A 24,047-nucleotide genomic window follows, 5' to 3' on the forward strand; every position below is an offset into this window, starting at 1 on the left:
CAAGCTTACATGGAAGATCCAAACGGGGACTTTTAACGTGAGTGAGACAAGACAGTAGATATAATGTGATTCAATTAGACTCCAAAAGTAATGATATTTTGCTAATCCGAATACGTTGTCCTGATTGCAGCGATCTTTTTTTTTTTTATGTTTATTCGAGGGGAATGCACGGTGGGAAACCGTCCAAAACTGTCGAAGAATTATAAACCCTCCTTGATTTTTATTCTATTGATGCCAATTCTATAATTGCGGGAGATTTTAATTGTTCTTTTGAACCGTTGGATAGTAATGATGTGGACCTCACTTCTGAAGAAGATAGTATATGGAATATCCCTCAGTTGACACTTACCCCAATCAAAAAATGGACAGAGGCTGCTCTACAGCTTAAGGTCATGTGCGTTGGACTAGGGCTAAGGGCAATAAATGATAGATCAGCCTCGGACAAACTCGGGGCCTATACTTTTAATAACGGTCTACGTAAGAGCCGTATTGATTATATATTTACCAATAAAGAGAATTGGACCAATCTTAAGGACATGGTGGTATTAGAAAGGGCTGAAAGCGATCATGATCCCCTCTGCCTCACATTCACCTTAGGGAAACCGGCAAGCGAGGAAATTCCCCCTGATAGGGTAGACATCGTCCTAACAAATGACACCAAGCGCATTAGATAGGCGAATTGTTCAACGAGTGAGGCCAAGTTAACAGCAATGAGGGAACTAACTATCCAGGCGACAAATTACCTCCAAAAGTGTATAAATCAGGAAGGGCCTGTTGCAGATCTAAAAGACATTCACATAAACTTTTTTAACAAACTTAGGGCTTTTTTATAAAAAATTGCCCTTTTAAATCTAATGGGCCTGTCAAGAAGGCGGATCAGTGGTATGGAAAGTCGTGTAGGTCCGCGTACAAAGCTCTGGCTATGGCTATCAAAACCAAAGACCGAGCCAGGGTTAAAAGTGCACGAGCATTTTATAAAAAGACACAATATGATGCCAAACGGGCTTGGGAGGAGGAGTATTGGAGGGAGCTGTATTGCGCAAGTAGGGAACGCTCTGTGTGCTTTTTGGGATATGGTCAAGTGGGGAAGGGGGATTCAGAGGGGTGAACCAAGTAATTATGTTTCGCCCGATCTTTGGGTCTCCCATTATGCTGCCCAGTTTGCATCACAAGAACTGACTAGCGATACAGTTGAGGGTCTGGTGTCTCCTAACATGGGCATAGTTTCCTTACACTTTGAGCGAACGGAAGTAAGAAAGGTACTGAACTCCATTCCTAAAGGTAGAGCACCAGGTCTGGATTGCATCCCTGCTGACCTTTTTATGCATGATAAAGAACTTTGGGAACCATATATCCAAACCCTGGCAAATGGTATTGCCAATGGCTCGCCCATACCACTCACCTGGAAAGGCGCAGTGATCATACCGATCCACAAAAAGGGGGAACGCTCTGATCCAGGTAATTACAGGCCCATTAGCTTGTTAGATTGTATACAGAAGGTTATTGCAAGGCTTGTTCTGCAGAGAATCCTAGCCTGGATTGAGGAGGAAGAAGTACTGTCGCCTCTCCAAGCAGGATTCCGCAGTCATACAAGTACTATAGACCAAGTTTTTAGATTTCTTTTAATTTACTGGCGGGTGGTAGTCCTTGTGGGAGGTATGCTATTTGCGGCGTTCGTCGATCTTAAATCGGCGTTTGACTTGGTGCCCCGAGAAAAAATGTGGGCAGTTTTTGCAGATCAGGGCATGACACCCAGCAATTTGTCACTTCTCAAAAAATTACATGAGGACAATTTTGCGCAAATTAGATGGAATCAACAGGGTAATGTCACAGACAAATTTCCAATAGAGAGGGGAGTACGACAAGGGTCCGTACTAGCCCCTACCCTTTTTTCCTTATACATCAACAGGGTGATCAGCTACTTTACGCACCAATCAACAGATGCTCCTAAATTGGATGGTAAGCTCATTACCCTGTTGATGTTTGCAGACGACACTCTTTTAATTTCTAAAACGCAGCAGGGTCTCCAACGAGCCATTGATGTGTTTGAGGTCTTCTGCAAGGATTATGGTCTTGTAGTAAACGTCAGCGAGACCAAGTTTATGGTCTTACACAAGTGTAAATATGTTAGAGGCAATGTGTCATCTAATAGGGTCAGACTAGAACAAACTCAGGTGTTTCCCTACTTGGGCATTACCCTTGCATCCGAATTTGATTGGAAACCACGTGTTACACATCTAGTTACTAAGCATGCCCAGCAAACAGGAGCTTTAACTAAAGAACTATTCCTATCTCTTACAAGGCCATTATTGGCCGTTTAGAAAATGTATGACCCTAAAATAGCCACAGCAGTACTATATGGGGCGGAATTGTGGGGATTCAGCAATTTAGCCCGCCTGACCAAGTCTCAAAATAAGTTTCTACGTGGGGTCGTGGGCCTTCCAGTATCGACCCAGCTGACTCTCCTCTTTTATGATCTAGACATTCAGCGCCTGGAGGATAAGGCCCAGTATAGACCAGTGGCATACTGGAGGAGAATGTGGTTCACTCCCGAACTCTCCCAGTACGCAAGGGCGTTCTTAGATGTTAGAAACGCCGACAAGGCCCAAAAAATTCAATGGCTGTGTGAGGTTAAGTCTATCTATTCTACCATGGGTTTGTCTAGCCTATGGGATGACCCCACAGCAAACATCTTTCCCCCTAGGAAGGCCTTAAGAGACCTTTATTGGCGCCTAGTCACACTGAAGAGATTTGGCTCTATCACCGGTCCGTCACTAACAGCGGATTTCTTAGAACTTAAGCACTCACCTGCGTACGAGGGTTACTGGGACTATATTACTGTCCTGGAGGCTAGAAAGAGATATCCTCAATTTAGGGTGGGAACCTTACCAACGAACCTCTTTTCTTCTAAATGGGGAGAAGGATTGGATCCCACCTGTCCTTTCTGCCCCACTCAAAAGGAGACCATTGGGCACATTCTATTTGTTTGCCCTGAGTTCAAAGCTCCAAGACGGATATGGTTGAAACCTATCTGCCTACAGCTTAGCCTTCAAACCAGCTGTGAGGCACTAAGAATTCTTAAAACGGATACCACCCAGTCTGTGGTTATTGCAGTGGCTAAGTTCTTACATTAGTCATGGAGAATTCGTATAATTAAGACAAGTCCATGATGACTATTTTTACTTCCCTCTGTATACATATTTTATTTATAGTACCTTTTTAGGAAAATAAAAAAATTATATTTTAAAATCTTGTTAAATGTGTATAATGGAATTTTGAATGTATTTTATCCTATACATATGAATTTAAATTCTATTTTTTACTTATGGGACGGAAAGATGTTTTTGCAACATTGCCCTCGGATGTTTTTTACCCACATTGGAGTTTGCAATTAATGATTATATACCCTTGACTATATTGATATATTTTTACTATGCTGAAACTATGTATTACTATTGTTGTCTTTTATGATTAATCATCGAAATAAAGACTTTATGATGATGATGATTTCCGAGTGGACGGCCAACTCTTCGTGGGGTATGTGGATCAAAAAAGGTTGTGCTGTGCAGAAGAGGACTATCTCTCGATGGGTCGTCCTCTGCATCAAAATTTGCTATTCTCTGGCCAAGAACCATCCTTCTGAAGGCGTAAGAGCTCATGCCACCAGAGCTAAGGCTGCAACCATAGCATTGCAACGTTGTGTTGCAGTCCTTCACATGTGTCTGACAGCAATGTGAGTGTACCTGCACACATTCACTAAGCACTACCGCCTGGACAGTCAAGTCTGCAGAGGTGGTCTTTTTGACGCAGTGTCCTGCAGGACTTCCTGGTCTAAACTAGTCTACAGTCCCTCCTCTGGGGATGGTATTGCTTGGTTATCAAGTCTAAGGTAAGGAATCTGATGCAGATTGTCTCTATCAAATGGACAAGTTACTTCCCTTCGGTAACACCTTATCTGGTAGAAACATAATCTAGCTACAGATTCCTTTCCGACCCACCCATCCTTCCCTTACTGCAGATATGTTTGTAGGGTCAGGAGTGATCCCTTTTAGGGCCCTAAGTATTCTATACACAGGCCTGTCGGTGCACTTCATAGCTCTATGCTTCTGGCATGGAAAGTTGTGAAAAGTAACTGAAGTCAGCGCGCCAAGGTGCTGCCTATATAGGTTACTCGAACGTCACTTCCGGCGTGGACAACGCTACGTGGAGCTGGCCAACGTGCAAGGGTATTGCTCGATGAAAGTTTTTCTAGATCCAGCTAGACCCCTGGGATATTCTAAAGCAAGGAATCTGCAGCTATATTGTCTATACCAGATAAGGCGTTACAGAAGGTAAGTAACTTGTCTTCAGTTCAACCTGCTATTGTTTTATATTTATTTCACATCATCTGTAAATCGGTGATACATGAAAAGTGAGAAAATGTAAGAAGGGTCCCAACATCTCCCTTCTAAAGTTTTTTTCATAAAATGCCATATTGATGGTATTATGTGGAAACCAGCTGGCAAAGAATTTGAATCCTGGCCCTCAAATCAAGAATTTCCCCAATGTGTTATTCTTGAAGCTCTCATGTGGTAAGTAGCATAATCCGCCATGGCGGATTATAGAAAAGTTTGTTGCCATGTCAAAGGCTATCTTCTACAGCTTGTTAAGGGCAAAATGTCCCTGAAAGGCATTGGTGAAGTAGCACCTGACTGCTGGTAAAATTATTGTTCTCTGCTGCTGATGTTATGGCGATAATATGAGTGTGGCATCAGAGAATGTGCAGTCGTGATTTCATGGATCAACAGCAGTGTATCTCAGCTAACAAATTGTTTGCCCATACCAGTTTCAGCTTAGCTGGGGTTCATAGGAGATGCAGCAGTTTCACAACCCTGGTGTGTTGGGTTTCTGCCTCATGCACTAATGGATGGATGTGTGATAGGTGATGTAGTAGTTGTAGTTTATTGCTTAATTACTTAAAATCATTACAAAATTGCATAAAACAAATGTCACAATGAAAACAGTGGTATCACATACACAGGAATCATTGGTACAGGATACAATTATATTTTAAATACAAGATGGTTTGACTGAAGTCAAAAAATTATTTTTGTATTCCACTAAGATGACAAAAAATAATTATCACAAACCGCAATTGACTCCTATTTGGGGATGAGCAGCTAGCACTGGTGGATGAAAAGCTTCTAGTTTAAAACCAACCATGCGGTTAAAATGCCCTCAAAGTGCCTAGTGCTGTATAGCCTGTAATGTTCGGACAACATATAATCGTGTTTTTTCAACCAGTGTTCATATCTGCTTGATCTGCTTGTCGGAGTAATTTCCTAATATGGGCAAAATAATTTACACCTCGACAAGACAATGATTGATGAGCCCTCCATCCTTCTAATCACAGCTTGTCTGCATGTACGAATATTTAGCTCGTTAAATATCAATTTTAAAGCTGATTTCCTTAGATCCTTTGCAGCTGGGCACACACACAGCAAATGGGTAAATGTTTCGTCTGAATAACCACATAGATGACAATGCCATCATGGAAAAGCAATCATCAAGAGGAGAACTAAGTCCTTTAAGACAGGATTCCCAGCCGATAGTGAATAAAGCTCTTTTTTTTCTCGGAGCTAAAATGGGCTGCTATGTAGGCTTGGGGCTTTGTATGAGTATAGGAATTTATTACTGTCCATGCATGGCGTCGTTTGGACTAGATGTTTTTGTCTTCCAGGAGAAATTTCTTCTTGGCGGACAGATTCCTGTCTTTATTAAATATTGCCTTTTCTGCTACCCTCTCCCATACTGCTTGGGTATCTAGCTCCACCAGCGATTTCCTCAAATACGCTCCCCAAGATGTAGGTACTTCTTGCACCATATGTGCTTTTATCTCATCCCAGCATAGATTGTTCAGTGTACCCGGCCGGCTCTGAGGATCGAAATTTATGGCAGAGCTTCGCAAAGGAATTTATGCTCCGGAATGTCTGATTTTGAAGGCCAAATTCTAGCCGTACCTGTGTGGGAGATGCAGACTTGGGAAGATTAAAGACCGCTTTATATACCTTGGTCTGGAGCTCATTCAATAACTCTGCCTCTTTGCCACACCATGTTTCTAAACCATAAGACAGAGTAGGTAGAATTTGTGCTGCCATCACATTTAGGAGGCGAGTATAAGCCGGACAGCTCAATTCTTTGTTCAGCAGTCGAAAAGCAAAAATTAATGATTGGGCTTTAGCATTTAGATCCTGTTTGTGGTCCTTGTACGAAATGCCACACCCCAGTTTTATGCCTAGATAGTCATAGGAGGCTTGCTCTTCCACTTGATTTCCCTTAACGTACCATTTAAACTCATTTTTCTTGGGTTCCACTAGGCGTACCACCTTAATTTTTTTTTTTATTTAACTCTAGAATTTCCCGGTCTAGGTAAATTACTAAGTTGTTTATTGCTCTTTTCAGCCCAATCAGACTTTGACTTCGCACTACAATGTCATCCACGTATTGTAAAAACGGTATAGGCTCTTTTGCCAACATTGGCGGATGGCTCTTTGCTGATTGCATATCCTCGGTTAAGAACAAATTTAACAAACTCGGCGCCAGGACGTATCCTTGTTTTAAGCCGTGCTGAGTGTTTATTCTTGCGGATACTCTACTTCCATCACCTAGTTTCACTCTGGCCGAAGTTTTCATGTGGAGGGCAATCATTGCGTTTAATAGATTAATGGGTAGCCCCCAGGTTTTTAATTTATTCCTAAGTAGAGTTTTAGTCACTCTATCAAACGCGGCTTTCAGGTCTATGAAGCATTCAAAAAATGTTGTCTTCCTTTTTAGTGCTTTTTCACTAAAAAATTGTAAAATTTGAGGTTTTTTCCATTCCTGACCTAAAACCTGTTTGAAACTTTGGGATTATATTCTTCTCATTCATCCATTCTTGAAGGTGAATAAGTAGACATGCTGCATATAATTTGGCTTCTACATCGATAGATCAAAGATATCAGTCTGTAGTTTTCTGTCTTGCTATGAATGCCCTTTTTAAATATTGGATGAATTATGTTCCCTATTTAGGAATTTGGTACTATCTTCTGAATATAAATGTAGTTGAAAAGGTGTGTGAAATAGTTTGCCCAAAACTCATGTGCGTTCTTAAAAAGAGCGTTTGGAATCCCATTTGGTCCTCCTGCCCCCTCCGTTCTTAATTTTGTTATTATTCCTTTCAATTGTTTGGTATTGACAAGATTTTCTAGCTCATTACTGCTGATTTCTAGCATTTATTGAAAGTGGCCTTCATGAGGTTGGAGACTAAGGTGTTCTCCTCCAGGTTCTTTCAAGACCGTGGCTGGATGTGCGACAGGTGATGATGGAACTTGGTAGATGTCTTGCATACTATTTAATCATTAGTAATGCACTTTTGTGGCTTGGAGTGCCTACACCAGCTTTCATCACTTTTTTAGCTAAAGGTAAGGGTGAGCTCAAACTAGGTGAGAGAAAGTGTAAGCTTGTGTGGTGGCCGTTCTGTAATGGTTTATTTGTTATGAATCGAAAATATTTAATTACTGCTCTCAAATGCTTTTTACATTTTAATTATCCTGGTATCCCTTCAAAATAAGTAAAGGCAAAATCTGAAAAAGACACGTTAATGATAGATTCCTTACCTTAGAATATCCCCACGCGTCAGACTGGATCCGGAAACTTTTGCGTAGCAGTACGCTTACGCTTCGGTAGGCGTCGTCTGCGAAGATCGAGACCGAAGATTCTGACAGTGGAGCAAGTAACACAGGATTTAATTTTTAGACGAAGTACTGCTCTGGAACATGGACAAATCCATGTCCAGAGGAGGGGGCCGCGGAAGAGGGTCGTTCCAGCCCCGAGGAAGAGGAAAGAATATCACTGTCGCAACACAAGGAAAACCAGAAGAGCCAAAAAAAAAAAAGTCCTATCCCCTAAGGAATCGGAAGTAGAAAACTTAATAATTAATCTATCACAACACGACTTGACAGAAGATGAAAGAAAATTACTTAACAAAGGACTTATATTCTGTCCGGAAAAACATTTTAACCCAGCTGAACTGAGAATTGACCTATACAAATATATACGTAAACTCAAACTAGCCAAAGTCCATGCACGACGGCCAAAGGAAACGTTGAACACAACGAGTGATGACTCCGAAAACAACAATCCTAACTGGCAGATTGAAGAAATATCTGATCTCCAGAATATATTCGGACTACTGTATGACCAGGAGACCACTGAAATTTCAGGAACCCAGTTGTTAGAGGATCTGAACATCAGAACTGACCGGAGGGTCAAAAGCAGATTAAAGAAAGAATCAAGATTTTGCTCCATCCTGTCACCGGGCAACAGAATTGATATGTTCTCAGATGCCATAGTTGGAGAAATAGAAAAGCTCTCCAATACAAGAAAAGGAAATAAAAGAGAGAACCTCAGTAAAGGAGAAAGACGAGCAATCAAAACACTGAACAGTGACATTATTCTGACTATAAAGCCTGCAGACAAGGGGGGCAATATCATCCTAATGGATACTCAAAACTATATAAAAGAAGCTAAACGACAACTGGAAATCCAAGAAAATTACAGTAAATTAAAAACAAATCCTATAAATCAGATGACGCTGCAATTGAATGGATTAATACAGGATTGGCAAAAGGAAGGGCTGCTGGATGAAGATGAAAAGAAATTTCTTATGAATGAATTCCCAGTCATCCCCACAATTTATTTTCTGCCTAAAATACATAAGACACTCAATGATCCACCAGGCAGACCGATTGTGGCATCATGTTCAAGCCTCTACGAAAACATCTCTCAGTATGTGGATCTGTTTCTAGCACCAATTGCAAAGAGCATGAGCTCATACATCAAAGACACAGGTGACTTTTTAAGAATTCTAAAGGACATCATGTGGTGCGAAGACTAGTTATTGGTAACGATAGATGCAGTTTCACTGTACACGTCAATAAAACATGAAATTGGCTTGGAGGCATGTAATTATTTTTTGAGACAGCGAAATATTGGAGAACGAAAACATACAGAAATGCTAATGAACTTGATCAGGTTATGTCTTACCAACAATGTATTCCTATTTGACAACCAACTGTATAAGCAAGAATGCGGAACTGCCATGAGAATTTCTTTCTCACCGAATTATGCAAATATTACAATGGGATGGTGGGAAAAAACTATCGCATGGAACACCACGAATCAATCAGTTCTGGACAAAAAAATACTATGGGTCTGTTACATTGATGATGTGTTTTTAATTTGGCATGGTACAGAAACTGATTTCAACATGTATTTCTCCAAGTTGTGTGACAATGACATTGTACTACAATTCACACACACACGACCAGCAAACGAGAAATTGATTTCCTTATTTGAAAATAACTGTCATGAATAATCAATTAGAAACAACTCTATTCAGGAAAAAACATCCACAAACAGTATTTTACGTGGAACCAGCTTCCACCCCCAACCACTTCTTGCTAGTATACCATACGGCAAATTTATTCGAATGAAGAGAAACTGTTCGAATGAACAAGATGCAGAAACCAAAATCATGGAAACTATAGAAAGACTAAGGTCAAAAGGATACAGTGAAAGAATACTGGAGAAAAGTAAGAAAAGAGTGGAACTCAGAACCAGATCACAGATACTTTCCTCAGAAACCAAAAAGGATGAATTACATGGACCATCGCGATTTGTGACAACTTTCAGCAAAGAAAGTGGCATTATGAAAAGCAAGATCAAGAAATATTGGCATCTGATATCGGGGGATCTCGACATAGGAAAATTAGTGGGCGAAGGACCTATGATAAGCTACAAAAAACCTCCCTCACTAAAAAACCATCTTGTGAAAAGCCACTTCAAGTTTAAAACAGCTGACAATAAAAACAATTGGCTTACTGAACAACAAAATGGCTTCATAAAATGCAATGTGTGCAAAGCTTGCAAGATTTGCCAAAATAAAAATACCTACGAAGAACCTGATGGGGAAAAAACGATTCGGAGGAAGAATAACATGCTCTTCTACACATGTGGTATATATCATACAATGCAAATGTGGTTAATGTTACATTGGCAGCACAACCTCTGCACTGAAAAAACGTATACTGGAACACATTAGAGATGTGAAGAATAAAGATATGTCATACGCCACAGCAAAACATATGTCAACGTGTCAGCAAAGTGATTGGAGGGCAATGTCGTATTATGGTATACACATGGTCAAATTAGATGGGCAAGGAGGCAACAGACTACGCAAATAGCGGCAAATTGAATCCAAATTCATAATCAGACTTAAAACCAAAACCCCCCGTGGGATGAACTTTGATGAGGAGCTTTATGTACATTTGGACTAATGACTGTAATATGCGGACTAATATTACAAACTGAGAAACTTTGCAAAATAGGGTACTATACCCAATACACCTAGAGACAATGAACAATGTACAAAGAGTGTACTATACGCAGCAAATATGTAAATACGATCTCTACATATCACTATAATATGAGACAACTACTGTTTTGTTGCGCGTAAAAATGCAGCGCCATAAGAATGTCAAAAACGAATTAATTCAGTCAAATGATCGCATTTAAAAATATTGCATGCCATACAAGATGTGAATGTAAATGTATATTGCAACTACTAGTCCCACAATGCACCCTAACTGCCAAATTGGGATAAATCCGTGAACAAAGCCTGGTAAGGCTGAAACACGTTGGTCCGAGCTGGAGATATAAATGCTGAATGTTTAACTTAAACCCTGAGTGCCGCATCTTTGGTGGGAAAAAAATAAATAAATAAAAAAAAGATATATATATATATGTGTGTGTGTGTATATATATATATATTTGTGTGTGTGTGTGTATATATATATATTTGTGTGTATATGTATATATATATTTGTGTGTATATGTATATATATATATATGTGTGTGTATATGTGTGTGTAAAATATATATATATATATATATATATATATATATATATATATATATATATATATATATATATATATATATATATATATATATATACATACATATATATATATATACATACATACCTACAAACACTGAGACAGGCTGTTTCCTTTATTAAGCAACAGCAAAAACAGAAACTTCCATTGGATTCCATGCAGCCTTACGCATTTCAGACTCAACAGTCCTTGATCACAGGCCAGAAAAGCAGAAAGCGACCACCTGCCCATCGTTAAATACAGTTCCGCCCCTCTGTGCCTCTGATACGTTCACAGATGCATGATGGTAAAAGTAGTCACATTTATTTTTAAATCACCCCCAGTGGGTCTGATAATGACTGCATTTCGATATGAAATGTAAAAGCACAACCCCAGTGAGCTGATCCAATGTCTCGTACCTGAATTCACTGGAAATATTCAGAGCTTGCAAATCCCAATGTGACAAACAATCCCAGTCACAGGACCTGCAATGTCAGCAGTGGTGCTTCCTCACGGCTTGAATGGCAGTAATATATTAAAGAAAGGGGTGTCCTCAAAGAAGAAAAACTCAGAGGCAGGCTGTTTCCTTTACTGAGCAACTGCAAATCCTAACTGTACCAGCATGGACTCTAATCCTAACTGCACCAGCATGGGCAAGGCAGCCATGATACTCCGTGCTTTTAGAAATGTCTCAATCCTCACAAGAAGCTCCCATTATGGCCTGACTTTTTCACTCTGCATCAGGGTCGTCTCAGACACTCTGTTCCCAAAGCCTCAATCTAGCAATTTTGAAACTCAGTACCTAGGGTTTTCATATCTCAACCACCCACAAGAATGCATGGTAATTCTGAGGGAGGCTACCACAACTCATGCTTGCTGAGCAGAAAAATGGAAAATGTTTGTAAACTACTGCTTCTCTTAACACACATACCCCTTTACTGTTTATATGCAGGATGTCATTTCCTACCCTCTACACTTTTATAATGCAGGCCTAACATACACACTTACATGTTACTTCAACTCACTGCAATTGCAACACACCTTTACAATAGCCAACATTCTTCTATTTATTAGAATACCTGTCTTCAAAGCCTTCATGTGGGGCTAAAATGGGTCATCCCTCCAACAATGCCTCCTGTGTCAGTATGGAACTTACATGTTGTACTCCAGCGCCTTATGGGTCCGCCTTTTGAGCTTTTGTATTTCCGAATTTGTCTTGGAAGGTGGTTTTCGTGAAGCAGTCACTTCGCTCAGGCGAATTAGTGAGCTGCAAGCTATTACAATTCAGGAACCATACATTTAGGTTCATAAGATAGGGTTGCTCTTGGCACTAACCCCAGATTCCTGTGTCTCATCCATTCATGTAATAACAAAAAGCAGCTAAGAGGGGAAAAACGGGTACCTATGGGATAGCCCTCCACTCAATTAAATTCAATACCAAGAAAACCCTGTACCCTGGACATTAGTTAGTATCCGTCTAGTAGACATGAGAACATAATTTGCTGGAAAGATATATACTTTAATTCCAGACCCACCCCCTCTCAATTTATGGTTAGGTGTGCGTTCTCTAATGCTTACTGTCCACAACAAACCACTGTTTGTAACTGCAAGCAGGAGATTCCGGGGAGAATTCAACTCGACATATCCAATGATGTCTCCCCCACTGAGGCAGTCCATCCACCCAAACTAGAAAAATAAATCAATGAAAACAAAAAATGTGTGGCGGAAAGGAAGGCACCTCACGGGCGAACAACCCTCGGGGAACTTGGCAGATGTTACCAATTCTATGCCCCTTTCTCATCACCGGTTGCCATTCCTTTTCCAAGATGAAAACAGTGTCAAAGCAAAATGTGCAAACAGAAAGGTGCTGAGCAAGGAGCTAAAGGAATAGCTCCCTGAAGTGATAAACAACGAAGAGTGAGCTTAAAATCAACAGACACACCAATTGTACAACTTTATTACTAACTCTGGTGTGTACTGGTGAAATAAAAAGGCTGGTAGCTTACTGTCGCATACTACTACCTGTAACCGACATGTTTCACTGCCCGGTAGACTTTATGGCAGATTCATCAGGGTTCACCACTCTGTCACCGCACCAGTGTAGGACATCTTTATATAGGAAACTGTTGAGTTGAAAAACAAGCCCCACTTTAAACCAATTCTGGACCACACTCATCTCCTCCTTATATCAAATAGTAATAAAAAGGGAATAAAAACACAGGGGTAATTACCCTCAACCAGCCATGTCCTCTCATACCAGCTGGTCAGGATATTATCTGCCCTACTGTAGATTGTGGTATCAATCTGTAAACAATCAAACTGTAGTTAGAGATATAATTTCTAACCAAACAACATGTGCTGTACGGCGCCTCAGCCGTGAGAGCTTGTGTTTAAAGTATTGGGAGGTTCCTTCTGTATGTGAGCTCATTTCTGGACCATTTTCTCCATTCTTTTCATTATATGGGGTGTGACACTAAATAGTGAGTGTGCACCATTGGTGTGGGTATAAATTGTTTTGACAACAAGGTTGTGATATCGTTTAGTCTGGTCTGATAAATAAGAGTGTTCCAGATGGATAAAAACTGTCTGGCTTTCACGGATGACCAGATAGCAGCGATCTTGTCAGGCCCGTTGTTATTCCCAGGTACCACCTCTGCTAGGGAGGAATGGGAGAAATTGTCAACATTAAAAAAGAAAGTGAGGGTCGCACTATGTGGTGCGTTGATGACTGAATATTTTACAGCAGGAGTAGCGTCCCCGAGTCTATTGATGAGGATTGAGCCACGAATATTCCTGGATGACAGCAAGTTCCGCCTTGATTGGAATTTCATCGCCAACAAGTGCACCAGAGACTGGCTCATCCTAATAATTAGCACTGCCCAACGACTGAGCGAGGATCTCCTAAAAGAGATCCTTGAGTTGGAAGAAAGTATAGCCAACGACACCACTCTGGTGGACAGTAAGGAGCACCCTCAAAGAATTGAGGACGACCTTACAGACTATAGGAATTATATGGTCAAATAAAAAATAAAAGGGTTGACTAGAAACTTGGAAATGTACACACATGAATGGGCGTTTCCTTATGTGAAAGAGGAATACTATCCACAAGGATCAGAGCAGGCCAGTGCAGGAACCCGGCAAAGAGGCAGGGGAGGCAGGCAACATTCCAGGCGTACACCTAATAAATGGACGTTTGAAAATACATCAAGCGAGGAAGAAGAACCCCAGCAAAGCAACTGGGTGAGGTTCAACCAACAGGACGGCCAGAACGAGATTCTGGGCGCTCTGTTACGTTCTTTTTTAGGACCGGGTCAGAGAACCAATCACAACAGGGGAAGGGGACCCCAGGAAGAGGCAGAGGGAGAGGCAATCCAACACCCCAATGGCAGACCTATTCACCCAGAGTGACCCGCAGCCGAGGTCGCACATTGAACTAAATGAGAGCATTGCTTTGAACTTGTCAGATCGCATCTTAACATCTAGTGAGGAGAGAGTCCTCAACAAGGGATTGGGATTTGTCCCAACTCCTAAACATGATGCATTTAAGTGTCGCATTGAGTTCCATGAAACAATGCGAAAGATTAAATTAAAGAAATTCTTTGCTAATAATGAAAAAGACACTGACTCATTTCGAGGTACCAATCTGAGAAAACCGTCCACATTCTGTCCCCCCGCTGCTGCAGTAGGTCCAGAAGTGGCAGTGTTTGAGGAGAAGGTCCTCCATGACATTGAAATTCTTGAAAAATCCCAGGAACATTGTAAATACACCAATTTGACCACAAATGATTGGGAGGCAGTCAAGGGACTAGAGCAGAATGCATCGCTGACTATTAAGTCAGCGGATAAAGGGGGATTATGACGCAGAGATACAACGCTTGCTAAGTGTACGCACAGACTATAGACCTCTTAACAGTGATCCGGCTGAGGGCTTGTTGAACACCATTCGTGAAATGGTGAGCAAAGCTAAGACCAACAAATGGATTTCTGTTAAAGAAGCGGAGTTCCTTGTGAATGATACCCCCAGGACTCCCGCGTTTTATATCTTACCAAAGATACATAAACCTAGCCGTCCACCACCCGGCAGGCCCATAGTTTCGGGTATACAGTCAGTTCTGGAGCCCCTCTCTCAATATGCGGATTATTTCCTCTGTAAATCGGTGGTCAATCAACAGTCCTTTGTTAAGGACACCACCGATGTTCTTAACTTCTTGGAGAATGTCCCATATGACCCAGGTGTACAGTTTCTGGTAACAATTGATATCGAGTCCCTGTACACGAGTATTCCCCAGGACGCGATGCTGGTGGCGGCAACGCGCGCCCTGGGGGATCTCAAATGGTTTTATGACACCCCGCAATCGTTTGTCATGGAATGTGTTGAATTGGCTCTTACTGGTAACTACTTTATGTATAAAGACCAACTCTACCTGCAGACCTCTGGCACTTCAATGGGGGCCACTATGGCCCCCAGTTTGGCATGTATATACGTTGGCCAATTCGAGGAGCACATTGGCCATCCGGATACCAACCCCTTCCAGAGGCATATTTGCCTCTGGAAGAGATATATAGACGATGTGATCTGCATATGGTCAGGCTCCGAGGAATCCTTTTTAGAGTTTTTGACTTGGCTAAACTCACAGGATCAGAGTCTCAAGTTTTCCTGGTCTTACAGCCATACCAATGCTACATATCTGGATCTTGACATAGTCAGGCAGGGAGGGAGGCCTCAGTACCCGGGTCCATCAAAAACTTACTGACAGAATTTCCCTCCTTCTGTACAACTCATATCATCCCAGAGCCCTCCGTGATAACCTTCCGGTGGGTCAATTTCTCAGGTACCGGAGGAATTGTTTAGCGGCAGGTACGTTCGTGGAACAGTCCTGTGACCTGACCAAGAAACTTGAACAGCGAAACTACCCTCGGAAGGTGGTCAGGAATGCCAGGAAGAGGGCACTTAACACCCCACTTAGCGCCCTTCTTGAACATACTAGCAAAGAAAGACAAGATTGTCTACCAGTAGTGATGACATTTGACCCTATGGCCACTAAGATCAGGCAGTCTATTAGAAAGCATTGGAATTTATTATCCAATAAAGACTTCTCCATGCCACCACCCAGATTTGCCTTCAAACGGTCGGGTAATCTAAAGGACAGGCTTGTTCACACCCGTGACCCGTTCCCCCTGAGAAATGAATCCACAACCGTTCCCAATGGGCACTATCCTTGTGGGATTTGCTCGGTATGCCCATTAACCAAGAAATGCAACAGTGAGATGTTGACAACAGGAAAGGAATGGTTTTTGAACCATTTTAGCAACTGCAATACCACTAATGTGGTTTACAGATTACTGTGTAGTTGTGGTCTCCAATATATTGGATTGACCACGAGAAAAATAAAGGTCCGCATACAAGAGCACCTTAGTATGATCAAGGCAGGTAAACTAACTACCAAACTGGTCCAGCACTGTCACCAGGAGAAACATGGCTTAACATGGACTGTGCTGGAGACAGTGAAGGGCAATCTGAACAACATTGAGGCTGTGTTACTAACCAAGGAAGCTAGATGGATTTTTAGAGAAAGAAGTGACATACAGGGCTTGAACGAGATTATCGAATGGAACAGAGTCAAGTAGAATCACCAAGATTAGTCTTTCAACTGTGGGGGCACATTTTCATGACTGAGGATACATTTCTCTGGACTGGTGCCCTTATTGTCCATCTAGAGTGAACTGGTGTTGGGTTTATATATGAATTATCCACCTCTGGCCCAACACTTTTGGAATGGCATTAAAAATAAAGTCCTTTTGCCCCATGCTGTCCGGAGGATGTAAATGGCCAGATACAAACCGTTATACCGTTGATAAATGGGCCGCTTCATTTATGAGTCACTACTATATATTTGGCAATGAAGTATCGTCTGAACCTGCTAGGAGAAGGGTTTCACTGCTATATGCCACATACTGGATTGGCGATATATAGAGGTAGTAATCCACAGGTTCCAATGAATTAACGTGTATATACACGGTCGTGTCCCTCTTGTGACACACGGGGGGAGATTCACTTTGAGACAGTGTTAATATTGTTAATAAAGTTTTTTGAAAGATGAAAAATAATAAGAAAGAACCAGTTCATTATGAACATGCCCGAGTTGTGACAACACTTGCTGGTTCTCCGACACCGGGCCGGTCTATAAAGAATGTGAGGGGAGCACTTTTGCGTGGTGCAGAATGACGAAGACATCCAAATTGGCGCTCCACGGTTGAGAATTAAGTTTCCTTCGACCAGATAAGATTAATGACAACGAGTGCTGAATGTCTATTTATAGGTGGCTTCAAAATAAGGACACGCATAAAGCATTGACAAATGACACAGTGGGTCCTGATTGAAAACATACAGTTATTCACTCCACTCTGAGATGGCGCCCGCATGAACCTGCGCAGGCACTCCACGGTTGAGAACAATGTTTTCTTCAGCCAGATAGGATTAAGGACAACGAGTGCGGAATGTTTATTTACATGTGGCTTCAAAATAAGGACACGCATAAAACATCGATAAATGACACAGTGTGTTCTGATTGAAAACATACAATTACTAACTCCACTCTAAGATGGCACCCGCATCAACCTGCTCAGGTCGAGGGTTCTTCCATCATGCTCTCCCGACAGCGCGCTCTCCCGACCACGTGACCGGACTCGTCCGGGATCAGCAGCAGCAGTGTAACTTTAAAAAGCGGAGGCATTTGCTGCATGGTGTTCCTGGGATGATGTATGGTCCTGGTTCCGTGTCTGTACGGTGAGGAGTGGGGGCGGTAGGAATGATTTATGGCCATGTAACAGTGATACGCTCGACTGAAGTTACAGATGGTAATGCCTCTGGGGCGGGGCAGGTATCGGATACTTTGCCTTCACTTATAGCAATTTCTACAAGGATTTTGGGGGGGCTACCTGACGTGAACAAAATTCACAGCCCATTGTTTGAAGTGCAGTGTAGTTTACACACGTTTCTGGAGACAAGTAGCCTATATACAAACAATGAGGGACTTGTCTGCTGGGAACATTTGACACATTGCTTTGAACACCAATACATAACGTGGCTGCATGTTTGTTTGGTCAGAACTTATATCTCTAACCACAGTTTGATTATTTGCATATTGTTACTACAGCCCGTGTTTGAAGTGTAGTGTAGTTTGCACATAGTTTGGAGATAAGGAGCTTATATATAAACAACACTTGACGCATTGCTTTCAACACCAATGCATAGCATGGCTGCATGTTTTTTTGGTTAGAAATGATATCTCTAATTACCGTTTGATTGTTTGCAGATTGATACCACAATCTACAGTAGGGTAGATAATCGCCTGACCAGCTGGTATGAGAGTAATTACCCCTGTGTTTTTATTCCCTTTTTATTACTATTTGATATATTAAGGAGATGAGTGTGGTCCAGAATTGGTTTAAAGTGGGGCTTGTTTTTCAACTAGACAGTTTCCTATATAAAGATGCCCAACACTGGTGCGGTGACAAAGTGGTGAACCCTGATGAATCTGCCATAAAGTCTACCGGGCAGTGAAACATGTCGGTTACAGGTAGTGGTATGCGACAGTAAGCTACCAGCCTTTTTATTTCACCAGTACACACCAGAGTTAGTAATAAAGTTGTACAATTGATGTGTCTGTTGATTTTAAGCTCACTCTTCGTTGTTTGTCACTTCAGGGAGCTATTCCTTTAGCTCCTTGCTCAGCACCTTTCTGTTTGCACATTTTGCTTTGACACTGTTTTCATCTTGGAAAAGGAATGGCAACCGATGATGAGAAAGGGGCATAGAATTGGTAACATCCGCCAAGTTCCCCGAGGGTTGTTCGCCCGTGAGGTGCCTTCCTTTCCGCCACACATTTTTTGTTTTGATTGATTTATTTTTCAAGTGTGGGTGGATGGACTGCCTCAGTGGGGCAGACATCATTGGATATGTTGAGTTGAATTCTCCCCGGAATCTCCTGGTTGCAGTTACAAACAGTGGTTTGTTGTGGACAGTAAGGCATTAGAGAACGCACACCTAACCATACATTGAGAGGGGGTGGGTCTGGTATTAAAGAATATATCTTTCCAGCAAATTATGTTCTCATGTCTACTAGACGGATGCTAACTCTCATTCATTGATATCAACCAATCTATTGAATTACATGACTTTTTCCCTCAGCCATAGTCCATAGCTGAAAGGGTGCTTGACTTTCTGGATATTAAAAAGGCACTCATGTATTTTATCAACAGAACAAAACCTTTCAGAAAGTCTGCTTACCTTTTAGTTCCCTTCACCAAAACCCCACAAGATATCTAACATTTACAAAACAGACATTGGCACACCAGCCTTTCTAGGTAATATCCCTTTCTTGAATATATGTAAGGCTGCTACTTAATAAGCACCACACACATTTACCAAGAAATATTGTGTAGATGTACTTGCATGGCAACAATCTCCAGTTGGCCAAGTGGTTTTAAGGATACTTTTTCAAACATCTTCTAGCTAGCCACTGCTTTTCAGACGAAGTTCCTTTCAGTCTGTGCAGAGCATGCGTAACTACAGCCACACATACTATGAACTGCTAATATTTGCAGCATATAACCGTAGGTTCTTAGAATGTAGAACTGTAGGTTCACATTTATCCACCCTCCTCGCCAGAATCTAGCTATGATCACAGATTTTGATACCTTTCTAATGTATTCTTTATTCCTTAAAATCAGCACACTCTTGTCTTCCACAAAGCGTTCCAATTACGTCACAAGTCCACTGAGTGGGAAAACAATCTGAGGTGGAGTTGGTGTGCTGGTGCATTATGGAACAAGTTAGGAGTCACACCAGGATTTATGACTAATTACTTCTAATTTCCTCAAAGAACAACTTGCAAAGGCCAGGGCCCATCACTACATGCCAGGAGTATACAGAGTATGTAAATCTGTAGCACTTCTTGTACACGCTACAAACAGATTGTTACAGAGAAAGTAACATTTTCCATGTATAAATCTATGTATGTATATGTATGTAAAAATATATATATGTATGTATATATATATATTTCTGCAATACCGCGCAGCAGCTACGCTTTCCATCAGCGAAATACGAGGCAAGGACCAACTTATCTTCAGCATACTTATTTAGCCAACAAACAGATTGCCATGACGCGTTTCGGCCGTCCCAGCGGTCTTGGTCACATGGCGTTGCAGAGTGCTTAACCCTTTTTAAAGTGCAAAGTGCAGTCACATGTCATTTTGATGGAAATAGAGAACATACTATTAGTACAAATACATATATTTTTATAATAGTAATATCATAACTAGCTGTATGAATACATAGAAAAACGTTGTATTAGTTTTCAGACATTATAACTAAACATGTCTCTGATGTGTTTTGGATAAAAATTAGCGTAATGCAATCAAATACCTGCATACATGCTGGTTCCAACATCCAAAACACAACTAAATTATTATAGCCTCATCCATCTGACATTGCATGTCTAAAATTCAAAAACTGGTGCTCACCAAAAGTGTACAAAATCATAACAACAAAATTATATACATTTCTATTATTACATAATAATAGATAAAATCATAAGATAATAAACTAATATCATAAATCCATACAGAAGAAATGTTCAACTGTGAAATATTGTCCAGTCACTGAGAATATTTAACCAAAAGTATTGCAAATAATTATCATTTTTTCAGTGTACATGTAGCTATATTCTGATTCAATATTCATTACTGCACATCCTGTATTACCACGGGAATAACTTACATTATAAAGTGACCTCGTGTTGTAGTGCAATATATTCAAAGTGACTGGTGCATTGAGATTTCAAGGACTTAATGGTGGGGGAGAAAGTTGCCGGGATATATAGATGGAGGAGATAAAAAAAGGATAATTTCATAGATGTCATATATATACATATATATATATATATATATATATATATATATATATATATATATATATATATATATATATATATATATATATAATGTAATTTTAACATTCAATCTTAAGCTCTTAAGAAAATGTGTAGGCTTAAACCGTCTGAAGTAGTAAAACCATTTTGGTACTATCTTGTGTTAAATCATTTCTACCTGATGATCATGAACTAATGGTGTCTTGTTTTGTGCAGTCTTGGCAAGCATGCAGAGAAAAAGGAGAATTGAGGCGCTCCAAGGTTGGTTAAATATTTTTTGTATTCTGCATGTTGGCTTACTGTGCTGTTGTTTTCTTTTTTATATTTTTTTATTTTATATCCCAGAAGAGACAGCGGTTACAAAAAAAATAGAAAAAGCTGCAAATTTACAAATATACACATTGTAAATAGCAGTATGTCCAATATAACACAAGGTTCTTCTAATGAAAAAGAAGAAAATCGTAGGAGTCAACCAGGCACTAGTTAAACGTTTCATGTTTGGTTATACAAGATACAAAAAGAGAGAGAGAAAAAAAAGAAAAGAAAAACAGGGAACATTATACATCAAAATTACTTAAACAAAGGTCCTCAAATTTGTCTGTCCCATTTTCCCTCTCTCCGTCCCTTGCATCCATATAATGCCATCTCCAAATTACATATATGAAGCATCAGGGCAAACCAAGCTTGATTCATCGGAGGGTTAGCATCCTTCCACTTTGATGCCATCAGCAGTCTGGCTCCTGTCATTAAAATGAAACAAAAATATACCTGTGTTGATTCTAGTTGTGCATTCTCATCAAAACCTAATAGCATCATAGTTGGCGAGATAGACACATCTTGGTTTAACATTTAGACCCAATCCTACACTGGGGGAAGTTAGTCTTGAGAGGGTCTCGACCTTTATATATTTGGGGGTAACACTCCAAGAAAACTTATCATGGGACTGCCAGATAGCGAGATCCAGGCTGAAACTGTCCCAGCTATCGGGTGCACTCCTGAAGGTGGCTAATAAGTCCACCTTTAAGCCTGTAAGCCCGGACCTGGAAACATACAGGTCCCAAGCCAAGGCAGCAGCTATGTATGGCAGTGAGTTGTGGGGACACAAAGCAGGGAAGGCTTTGGCAGGTGTGGAAAATAGTTTTCTAAGACGCTTACTTGCTCTCCCGCAAGGTACGCCACTCCTCCCCTTAAGACTGGACTTGGGCCTTCCCTCTATCACTGAAGATCTTCTGTCGAAACCCGTGAAGTTTTGGCATCGGATATGGACCACCGAGGAACTGCACCATTATAGACAGGACCTTATTCATGTAATGAGGCTGAATGGTAACAACAAAATTCCCTGGCTGGCTTTTATCAAGACGGAATTGTTTAGTATGAACTTGCCAGACTTATGGGATGATCCAGCTCAGGGCTGTCAAAGGATTACACGTAAAACTCTTGCCCAGCTGTATAAGAACAAAAACCTCGCCCACATGGATAACGCTCATAATAGTGGCACCTTGACGGCACGTTTTATGGAATCCAAAAATTCTTATGCTTTTGAACCTTTTATGGATTTTATCTTTCCTCTCTTGGCGAGGAAACGGTTTGTGCAATGGAGGTTTGGTACACTCCCCACCAAAGTATTCACCTACAAATGGTCCACAGGGGGTGACAAACTTTGCCCATGCTGTAAAGCCCAGGAGGAAGATGACCTACACATAATGTTTGTATGCCACGCTTACCAGAGACCCAGGAAGCGCTGGATAGCACCGCTCTGTCGGAACCTGGGCTTCAGGAAGTACTTACAGGCCTACAGGGTCATGAAAACTAACACTCTGGGCCATATTGTCTTTGCTGTTTCAAAATTTTTAATGGCAGCGTGGATAATAAGGAAGAAAATGTCCCCCTTAACTGGTACTACCTTGCACTCCCTACCCCATGCTGGTTCAGTAGAATCTCTTTATATGTAAATACTGTGTTTTAAATGTATGTATTTGTATTTTACTGCATCTTTTATGGCCTATGTGGCCGAAATAAAGAATTTTTGGAATTGGAATTGGTTTAACACTTTATGCAGAAAAATTTAGATTCCATTTATTAAAGCGTCCAGCTTACTACAATCAAAAAAAGATATGTACCAAATCTGCAGGGCCTTGCCCACATCTCGGGCAGTGATCATTTTCCCTTTTCTCCCATGCACACATTTTTGCCGGTGTAAAGTACAAATTAAAAACAGTTTTGTAATGTTGGCCTTGAGATTGGCAGAGAGAAATACTTTCTTTGAGAGAGCCTATGACCTACATAGGTCCATGTCCTGCTTATCTAATTTAACTTCCCAGGGAGCTTCGGTTTTTACTAAATCATCCAGAGCGGCTTTTGTAAAAAAAAAAAGCTATATCTATCCTTAATTCAATGGCTTTTTTAAAGGATAGTTTCTAGCAAGGGGATCTTATCTGTAGAAGTGATATTTGATGTAAAAGGTCTAATAGTTTCCGTAATTTGGACATTCTTAAAATAAGATCTAGGGTCCATTTTAGACAGCTCCTTTAGCTCTACAAAAGAAATCATACCATTCCTGCCTATGACATCCCCTATTTTGCTGACACCAGCCTGCTCCCAATGTTTAGCAATTCCATCATAAAGAAGGGCCGGAAAAAACTGTGATCGCTAAAGGGGTAGGTATCTCTGGAGCCTTGGAATTTCTAACAGCTTGCAGACTTTATGCCATACATTCCATACCACTCTGAGGGACGACTGTGCTATTGATTCATTTAGTGAGAAAGATGTTTGTATTCATGTTTTTATACTCCGGCACAAATATAGTGTGAATTTTCTCATTAGTATTCACTGAGCCCCAATTAGCTAGTTCCTCTCTCCTGGTGAATTAAAGGTGTACTGCATGTTTTTCTTTTGTCAATGTTCACAGATTTCTGTTATTAAATTTACAGAATTGTTTGTTTTCATTTAGTGCATTGTGGTTCATTATTTTTAAAATGTTAAACTTGTGTGCCTTTCGAAAGGTACTGGATGTACTTGGTGCCGATTTGTGTTGTACTCTACTTTCAAAAATATTTAGAACTTTAAGTGCTATTTCTCCAAGCAAAGCTTTCTATTGTAGTCAATAAACCAGAAATTATTCAGCTGATGATTCCAGTAGTGTTATACACGATGTGGA

The 24,047-nt window shown here is 40.8% G+C and overlaps 1 protein-coding gene across 1 annotated transcript in view; it reads left to right on the forward strand.

Annotated features, from left to right (window-relative positions):
• TDRD9 (tudor domain containing 9) overlaps positions 1-24,047 on the forward strand; it is a 2,495,642-nt gene that overhangs the window by 1,085,080 nt on the left and 1,386,515 nt on the right. The window contains exon 19 of the mRNA XM_086937885.1: positions 21,107-21,151. Coding sequence (XP_086794011.1) covers positions 21,107-21,151 — 45 coding nt within the window. The remainder of the gene's footprint in view (positions 1-21,106; positions 21,152-24,047) is intronic.

This window comes from Lissotriton vulgaris, chromosome 9, assembly GCF_964263255.1.
Source record: "Lissotriton vulgaris chromosome 9, aLisVul1.2, whole genome shotgun sequence".
In the NCBI taxonomy this organism is placed as follows: domain Eukaryota; kingdom Metazoa; phylum Chordata; class Amphibia; order Caudata; family Salamandridae; genus Lissotriton; species Lissotriton vulgaris.